The following is a 10,000-nucleotide window of genomic DNA, read 5'->3' on the forward strand; positions in this document are numbered from 1 at the left end:
CCATTAGTTCTTACTTATCTAATAGTCTCGTGTATTTGTTGCAAGGAACATCATGTGGTTCAATTTGCACAATTTAACATGTCTATCAAGGAGTCTATTGAAATCTTCCTATCTATTACTTCTATTAACTATTACCGACTGATCATTCATACCTTATCTTATATTTAATTTGATTGCATTTGGTCATTTTCTTTACTTCTTGTGTAAAACAAAGGGTAGGGTTTAGGGAAAAGCAAAAGAAGCAAAAAAACGTTTGGAAAAAAAATGCTCTGTAGCCTGTACAGTGTTAACGAAAAGTAAGAAAAAACATTTTTGCAAATAAGAATAAAATATGATTGATGTAATTCCCAATACCTTTTTTTTTACTTTACAAACTTGTGTTTATTAGTGTGTGCTTTTCTTTTTAAGGTGTGTACAAACCTGAGCCCCTGGGGGACATGTGGTGGGCGCTGCTCTCCACCGGCATCCTCTTCCTGTACCACTTTGTCTTCTTGCAAGTTCTTGGCTTGGTAAGAGAGAGACCCCTGCTGGCCGCACTTAATATTTCATTGTTGCCACAATGTTTATTGTAATATTCATATTTTGGTTTGGTCAGGCAAGGTGGTGCTTATGATTTGAGTGAATTGAGACAAATGAAAGTACTAATTGTTAGATTTAATTAATGATATTTTTGTTCTCACAAGCATTGTAAGCATTCGGCATGTTTACAGGAATTCTGATATAAAAAGAATGAAGGATGCAAAAGGATTGTCTCTCCACATATACAGTGTTATTTGCACTTCTTTAGGGAAGGTGGCAAATAGGCTGTATTTTTAGGAGCAAAAATAAATATTTTTAAATCATCCCTGTTGAACAAAGAACTGGCGATATACAATAGGTATAGAAAGTATTGTGACGCCTTTACATTTTTATTGTTTGTAACATTGCAGCCGTCTGCTAAAATAATTTAAGTACATTTTTTTCCTCACCCATAGCATCCAGATGACTGAAATTTCACCAACAAGTTATCATGTATTTATGTATTTTATTAGTTATTGTTATTACTAATATTTGTATTATTTATTAGTTACTTGCTATTTGAATTTGGCAGTAATTTTCCCATAATATTAATTAGTTTTTGAGTACCGGTAATCTGTACCTAACTGTGCTGAAATGTTTAACAGCAAAAAAGAAATATAAAAGAATCGCCATTTCTGGACATACCTGCTCTTCCATTTACTTTTCCACAGACATCATAGCCTTTGCTCTTTCAGCTTTGAAAACATCAAGAGGATGCAAAATAGCGGCAGGTCTGCTCTTCTTTCTCAGTTTTTGTATGCATTTGGACTTGTGTGGGAATGTGAGTGTGAATGTTGTCTGTCTATCTGTGTTGGTCCTGCGATGAGGTGGCGACTTGTCCAAGGTGTATGCCTTCCGCCCGATTGTAGCTGAGATAGGCACCAGGGACCCCAACGGGGATAAGCGGTAGAAAGGAATAAGCGGTAGAAAATGGATGTATGGATGGACTTTGTCCTTTCAAAGGGAGTTCTTATTTCAGTCTTTGAAAAAATGTCCATCTAATCTCTGACCAAAACCATTCTTCATTGAAGTCAAAATCATTAAAATGACAGTTGCAAAATACATTGCTCTCAGTTAGTGCGTCCCATTTTGGGCATATTAATTTTACAAAAGAGGTTAATAATTTGCTCTTATTCCCATTATTTGGAAATGTATGCAGGGTGAGCCCTTCTTTAGTTGTATTGTTACAATACATATTTGACAATTATTTCAACTTGTGCATGACATTAACATGAGTCGGGATGAAGATGCTACCAAAACATTTACTACACAAAATGAAATTGCCTCCAGTCTTCTTTAGGGGAGTCTTTATTTTTCTGACACAATTGGGTGCCGTGTGTACATTTAAAAAGTACTTAAAGGGTTTCAGCAGATGGCAGCAGTGTTACAAAGAATGAAAATGTAAAGAGGTCTGAATAAGAACTATATTAAATTAAACAGAAAAAATACTTGTTCTTCAATCACAAGACATGTTTATGATTCATTATTACACTTTTTTTTTTTGTTTTTATAAGCCATCTGCCAACATTCACTTTTTGTCTCCTCCTAAATAAAAAATGCTCACATTAAAACACAGGACGTGAACAATCTATTTGTAATTACTGAGACTTGGAAAAGGTTTACATAAGTTCTGCTTCTTCTGACTCCTTTTTAAACATGTTGAATTGTAAATGTGGTGATGAGCGTCTTTGGAAGGAAATAAACCCAAACATTTTTTTTATCTAGAACTGTTGTGTGACAAATAGTGAAGTGAAGTGAATTATATTTATATAGCGCTTTTCTCAAGTGACTCAAAGCGCTTTACATAGTGAAACCCAATATCTAAGTTACATTTAAACCAGTGTGGGTGGCACTGGGAGCAGGTGGTTAAAGTGTCTTGTCGGCAGTGACTAGGATGTCGGAAGCGGGAATCGAACCTGCAACCCTCAAGTTGCTGGCACGGCCACTCTACCAACCGAGCTATACAGAATAAGCCAAATCTATTTTGGCTATTAGGTGTTGGGAGAGGCTGCAAAATTGGCCACGACGAATATGCTAGTAATCTTTAAATCTGCTGTAAAATGCAGATAGAGAAAAAACAATGTGAAAATAGAAAATAACTTTTTTCTGTCACTTTTGTTGTTGTAGAGGGGGCACAACAACATTAAGCTGCTTTAAGGTTTCTAAAAGTGTCTGATAACTCTTTGTTGCCTGCTGTGTTTTGAAAAACAGAATATAAATGGGTTCGGCCTGGGCGGTATAGCCTAAAAATAAAATCTTTGGGGGTTTTTATTCACAAAAAAATTTTATGTTTTCCTACTTTTTAAAGTAACCAATGAATACAAATGCCAGTGATAATTCAAAACCAGTTTTGCTTTCAGTTGACCAAAAACTAGTTGCTTGAAACTGCATCTTACTCCTGGCATAATACAGATTACTCCTGGCAAAATAAAGATTTGTATAATTTTCTTGTTTTTAGACCAGATGTAAATTGTATTTTGTATGCAATATATTTCAAAGAACTATATTAAGAGCTTCGTCTGGGAGGCAATACCTAAATAAATTACTTCTGTAAACAAAACTGTAGCATTGAACATTGCATGCAAGTAATCTCTAATGTTCAGATTAATGAAGTAAAAACTTAAAACTTCCATCTAGAATAAAATACTTCTGTAAATAAAAATGTAGCATTGCACATTACATGCAAATACACTCCAATTAATCAATCACCATCCATCCATCCATCCATCCATTTTCTATCGCTTGTCCCTTTTGGTGTCACGAGGAAATCAATTACCAAAGATCAATAAATAGTAATAAAAATCAGTGCAAACTTAAAATGTATGTCTTGAGTAAAATAACTCTCTATGTAAAAATATAGTATTGTATATTGTATGCAAATAAATACAAAAATATGACTGTATAGTTTTATAGTAAGTGGATAAACGCAGGCTTTACCCTGAAGTCACCGACGTCCCATTGTGTGTGAGTTTTCCTTGCCCTTATGTGGGCTCTACCGAGGTTGTCGTTGTGGTTTGTGCAGCCCTTCGAGACACTAGTGATTTAGAGCTATATAAATAAACATTGATTGGTTGATTGATTGATTAATTGAAGTATCCTGGGCTCCTTGTTAGTGTGTACTGATGTTGGAGGTAGGGCTGGGCGATATATCGATATAAACGATATATCGCAGGTTAGTCTGCGATATAGAAAATGACTATATCGTAATATTCGATTATATGTTCTCACACACTTGCTTTTAGCTGCGTGCATTACATTACTGGTGTTTCTCACTCCTTCTTGTGTCTCCTTCTCACAGAGACATAAAACAAGCCCGCCTTCTTACATACGTCACATACAGTCGCGCGTCTAGCGTCACACGCTCTTGCCTCAACTCTTGCCTCAACTAACGTTAGCATGGCTATCATACGCTCTCGCCGACCAGAGAGGTATCAGCATAGCTAACGTTAGCTGAGGCAGGTCGAGCGGAGCGGAGCTTGTGACAATACAAGAGAGAGATGGTGTGAAACTGATCACAAATGGAGGAAGAACAATAAATGCCCAAAATAAAGAGCAGGGGGTCCATCATCTGGCGGTGGTTTGGCTTCAAGTGGGAAGATATTCAGTCGACAACAGCAAAATGCAAAGTATCATAAATGATTCCACCAAAGTAAGCTGCTTTTAAGCAGGACTTTGTTGTTGCTGCAGTCTTATTTGCCTTGTAAATATTTGCATTTGCTCTGCTCGATGCTGTTTAAGATGCTAGAGTAAGTTCTTTGTGATGCTGCCTTTTTTTAAACAAACATTGCAGCAAAGGCTTGTGAATCCACATTAAGGAAGTAAGGGGCAGGCGAGGGCTACGGAAACTCATGGGGGCAAACACTATGCCAGAGGAAGAGAAGAAAAACTGATTTTTTAATTTTTTAAATCAGCTACAACAAAAAAACAAATTTATTGATAAAATCGATATTTCCCCCAGGCCTAACATAGGTATGAATACTTGCTAAATATAGCAACAATTTTGCCAAATTGGCAACATCGATCTTTGTAGCTTTGTCTTCTTATTTTCTAGCTAACCAGGTAAAAACTAGGTGTGTTAAGAATCCAAGTTACTCCACTACCTGGACGACAAGTTACTTTACCAGACATTAAAATTGTGGTTCACAAAAATCATGGTTCGGTTCGAAGGTGTCAAGGCCCAGGGGCCAGATGTGGCCTGTCACTTCATTTTATGTGGCACACGAAAAGGCTGGTAACACATGCGTCAATGATATACTTTCTGGCAAAATGTATGCGTTCTTTTCATTTTGACCAAAAAAATTACTGCATATTAGAGGTGGGAATCTTTGAGCACCTCACAATTCAAATGCAAATCTTGGGATGATGATTCGATTCAATCGTAATATATTATTTGGTATATAAATTATAATAAAAACCTTTTCATAACAGGTTACAGGTTTCAAAAGCTCATCTTGGCTGCTGACAAAACTGATAATAACAGTGTTGGTCTAAAAAATGTTTTTTAAGATTTGATTTACAAAAATCCCAGAATATTATTCAATCAAATAAAATAGAATGGATTAACTACAACCCAATCCCATCTCAACAATATTTAGGATACAAATTTACAAATCAATTTAGTAGACATAAATTACTTATTAAATATGATACTGAAAAAAGGAAAATCAAAAATGTATAAAAGCAAAAGTATCAATAATAATAAGAACGTCAGCATTTAATGTTCAATCCAAAAATGTATTATTTGTAAAAAAAAAAAAAATTGGCAGATATATATATATATATATATATATATATATATATATATATATATATACATACATACATATATATATATATATATATATATATATATATATATATATATATATATATATATATATATATATATATATATATATATTGTCAAATATTACATTTTTTTATTTCTTTTAATCAATTCTCGAACATTTTGAATCAGGCTAGTGTAAAATCAAAATAAAGAAAAGTTGCAATTTGAATGTGAATAGAGGATGTTAAGCAGCCCTTCTGTGTATCTCCTAAACTTTAATATTATCTGTGCATGCAACAAGATAGAAGAGCAGATGGAGACTATGGAGCCCCGGCTAGCGTTCAGCAGCTTGACAGCGTCAGGGAAGAAGATATCTCTGAGCCTGGTGGTTTTACTCCTTATGCTCTGCAGTCGCTTGCCTGAGGGGAGGGGTTGAAAGGGTGCAGGGTAAGTGGAAACCCTCCCCCTGCATTTCCGCGTGTAAAGTTCTGAGGTGTCGAGAAGGCTGATTCCCCCGGTCTTCTGTGCAGCATTCACCACCCTGTGCAGTGCCTTCTTCTCCACCACACTCTTGTAAAAGCTCCTCAGGACTGAGCTCCCAAGCCCATCTAGCCGTAGCTTCCTGATGAAGTAGAGTTGCTGGTGTGCCTTCCTGACCAGAAAGGATGTGTTGGTGCTCCAGGTGAGGTCCTTGGTTATGTGCACACCCAGGTACCTGAAGATGGAAACCATTTCCACAGCTACTCTGATGTACAGTAGAGGAGGGGGGCATGTGTCCCTTCTGAAGTTCACCACCATCTCCTTGGTCTTCTTCACATTGATGTGGAGGTGGTTTTCTCTGCACCACTGCTCCTGTTGTTCAACCTCCTGTCTGTATTGGGACTTGTTAGTGATGTGTCCCACTACTGCTGTGTCACCCGTAAACTTTACTATATGACAGCTCGCCGAGCAGTCATATCTATATATATATATATATATACAGCATCGTGACTAGGAGGGGGCTCAGCACACAACCCTTGGGAGAGCCTGTGCTGGGGGTGATGGAGGAGGACACACTGTGATGGATCCTGACTTTCTGAGGTCTAGTGGCCAGGAAGTGTAGGACCCAGTTCACCAGTGGGGGGCTCAGTCCGAGAGAGGCAAGCTTCTGCACCAGGGTCTGTGGGTTGATGGTGTTGAAGGCTGAGAAGAAGTCCAGGAAGAGCAGGCAGACAGGAGTTTTTACTATCCAGGTGGGTGAGGGCTGTGTGGACCGCTAACGAGATGGCATCATTAGTGGAGCTTTTTTTTCTAAAGGCGTACTAATGGGGGTCCTCATTGATGTCGATCTAGTCCTTGATGTGAGTCATGACCAGCCTCTCGAAGCACTTCATGACTACCGGGGTTAGCGCAACAGGTCGGTAGTCATTCAGGACTGTCACTGTGAAGCTCTTTAGCTCCTGCTAAAGGGTCCTCCTCACATCTGCTGTGGTCACACTGAGGGGCGTGTCACCTGGTGGTGGGGTGAGTCTGGTGTTGGGGGGGGGGGGGGTTGTCAGGGCCTTCGAAGCGGGCGTAATAATTCTTGAGGGTACCTGGCAAGAAAGGTTCCCCTGGACATTGTACATCCCTGATGTTGTACTTTCAATGCACCTAATGCCATTCTACATGCTCCGGGGAGTCGTTGGTGTTAAATTGACCCTGGATTTTTAGGGAGCGTATGTGGCTTTGATCTTCGCGATGCCTGCAATCAGATCTTTGCTCGCCACTATGGGTGCTGATGTTTCCCCTGCTCTGAACGCAGCATTTGTAGTTTTCAGAAGAGCTCTCACCTCAGCATTCAGCTAGGCTTACTGGCTCAAATATACATTTTTGTGAAATTTAATATATTTGGTCCTCATTTTCTGCTGTGCAAAATCAGCACGTGTCAAAATAATAATACATGGATCTGTTAAGTCAGTCATCTTCTGAGGAGCATTACAGAAAGAGTATACATTAACGATAAATATGTTTTGAAACATTCTAACACAGTATTAACAAAGTACTGTACTGTATCATTTGCTGTCCCCCATGGTGATTTCTATTTTGGTGTCTTTTCAGCTTTAATTCTAATGTGCTTATTTAAGTTCAAATTAAAGTACCACTGATAGTAACACGCACACACACACACTAGTTGTGGTGAAATTACTCTCTGCTTATGAGCGGGGGCAAACAGGTTACCACCAAATGTTTTTATGTATGTTTTCCATCCAAAGATGAATGGAAAAGACTGCATAACGTGACTATTAAAAGTTGTATTAAACCTTTCAGCAGTGATGGGGTGTAGTCTGCCCCTACATCACCAATCCCTGTGGATTGAAGGCAGGAAGGAACAGGAGGAGTCAGCAAAAATGTTCATTTGACAGTTGTATGCAGAACATAAAGATGATTGTGTTGGCCCACAGGCGACAGAGGTGAACCTCAACAATATGCTGTGCCCGGCCGTGTCCGATCCTTTTTACGGGCCTTGGTACCGCGTGTGGGCGACGGGCCACCAGACACTGCTGACGCTGCTCCACGGAAAGTTCCTGACCCTGCTCTCGCAACACACGGGCCCTGTGTGCAGATACTCGCTGGACACACTCCGACTGCGCAGCAAGAAAATCGACTGAACGAGCCTTTCACTTTCACTTTCATTGCCTTTTATGTTGGTTTTATTTAGTGTATTTTACGCTTTTATTTCAGTGTTGCTTGTGACGCCATGTTTTTAATGTAATGGCATACATACACTGCTCGCATGCCATTCGTGTAGGGAGGTGTTTTAAGGCTAGGGGTCCGAATAGAGAATCAAATGTGCAAAAATATCCAGAAAATCATTTATGTTGCCTTTTTAGTGTGCAGAAAAAGGTCACTACTGATAGGCAGTTGTCACTCTTGTTTTCATGTGCTAACTTCAAGATAAAACACTACTCAAATTTAGGACGAGTCAGCAAATTTCAGGATGAATCTAAAATGCATCTCCCAACAGAAGACACTTGCAGCTCTTAAGAACATTCTAGTTCAGTGGTGGGCAAACGTTTTGGATCAGGGGCCACATTGGCTTTTTAAACGTATCATGTATTTGGTGCATCTCAAAGCATATTTCTGTTGGAACTACGGGTAGACTTCTCAAACATAGGATTTGATTTTCATTATAATACATCTTGTTTCAACAATATATCAGGTCGGTGTGGTTCAGATGGTAGAGCGGCCGTGCCAGCAACCTGAAGGTTGTAAGTTCGATTCCAGCTTATGCCATCCTAACCACGGGCAAAATCACCCACTTAGGTCCGGTGTATGCATGTGCAGCACTCCCTTGAAAAAGAGATTGTTCATGTCAATGGGACTTCCCTGGTTGTATAAAGGTAAAAAAAATATATCAAATAAACATCCATCCATCCATTTACTACCGCTTATTCCCTTTTGAGGTCGCGGGGGGCCCTGGCGCCTATCTCAGCTACAATCGGGCAACCCTGGACAAGTCGCCACCTCATCGCAGGGCCAACACAGATAGACAACATTCACACTCACATTCACACACTAGGGCCAATTTAGTGTTGCCAATCAACCTATCCCCAGGTGCATGTCTTTGGAAGTGGGAGGAAGCCGGAGTACCCGGAGGGAACCCACACATTCACGGGGCGAACATGCAAACTCCACACAGAAAGATCCCGAGCCCGGGATTGAACCCAGGACTGCAGGACCTTCGTATTGTGAGGCAGATGCACTAACCCCTCTGCCACCGTGAAGCCTATCAAATAAACATGAAAATTATATTACAGAGTTAACACTTGGATTCTTTTTTGGTGGGAGCATTATTGATCTAGTATCAGTTCTGTTTTCAAAACCGATCTTTGCTTAATTTATGTCTAATACTTGGCGGGCCAGATTAGAAAGACCACCTGGTTGTGGCCCGTGGGTCGTAGTTTGCCCATCCCTGTCCCAGTGGAAGCCTCACAATTGTGCATCAGCTTTTTGTCAAAAAACAGTTGTGGAAAAAAAAAAAAAAAAAACTTGGTGAAACATTGAACCACGTGCCTTCAAACGCTTACAGGTGACCCTCGATTTGGGGCGTTTCAGCCACCTGTTGCTAGCAGGGTTTGTTTCATCATTGTGAACACGAAAAAGAGAGAGGTGTGTTGTGACTGATGGGCAAAATTCCCCCATATCCCCCACCCCCCCAGTTGTGTTTGAGATGAGAGTCGTTTTGGTATGCTCAATATTAGCCGCACTTACCTCAGGGCGCCCGCATCGTAACGTCCAATTAAATGTTTTCAGACTGATGGGGAGGCCGTTGATCAATGATGTCCATTTGTGCAACACCAACACGTGTTGGTGTCGGCTACAACGGCGCCAAAACAACTTCACGCTCTGTATGGAGTGAAATTGCTGCCAGAACAAAAATGCTTTTACTTACCCATAATGATTCACAAGTTGGAAAAAAATCTCTGTACATTTTTTTTTTGTTTCTCAAGTTAAAACTTTTGGCAGTATTATTTCACCCTGGGTGGTCCACACACCTGCACACAGAGCACCCCTAATTTTCAAGGTGGGGAGTCCTGCACACGTTCCTGCACAACGGCCATCTTGGCTGGGTTGACCACCACTCTATAATATTTTCCAGGAAGAAGTCACAGCATTGAATACTAGCAATTACTGCCAAGGATTTGAACTTGA

At 39.8% G+C, this 10,000-nt stretch overlaps 1 protein-coding gene across 1 annotated transcript in view; it reads left to right on the top strand.

Moving 5' to 3' along the window:
- The window catches only part of LOC133551300 (transmembrane protein 164), a 49,011-nt gene that overhangs the window by 37,857 nt on the left and 1,154 nt on the right, over window positions 1–10,000 (top strand). Inside the window, exons 5-6 of the mRNA XM_061897870.1 lie at window positions 409–509; window positions 7,750–10,000. The exon at window positions 7,750–10,000 is cut by the window's right edge and continues 1,154 nt beyond it. Of these exons, the coding sequence (XP_061753854.1) occupies window positions 409–509; window positions 7,750–7,956 (308 nt within the window). The 3' untranslated portion in view covers window positions 7,957–10,000. The remainder of the gene's footprint in view (window positions 1–408; window positions 510–7,749) is intronic.

The sequence above is a fragment of the Nerophis ophidion genome, linkage group LG04 (genome assembly GCF_033978795.1).
Source record: "Nerophis ophidion isolate RoL-2023_Sa linkage group LG04, RoL_Noph_v1.0, whole genome shotgun sequence".
NCBI lineage: Eukaryota > Metazoa > Chordata > Actinopteri > Syngnathiformes > Syngnathidae > Nerophis > Nerophis ophidion.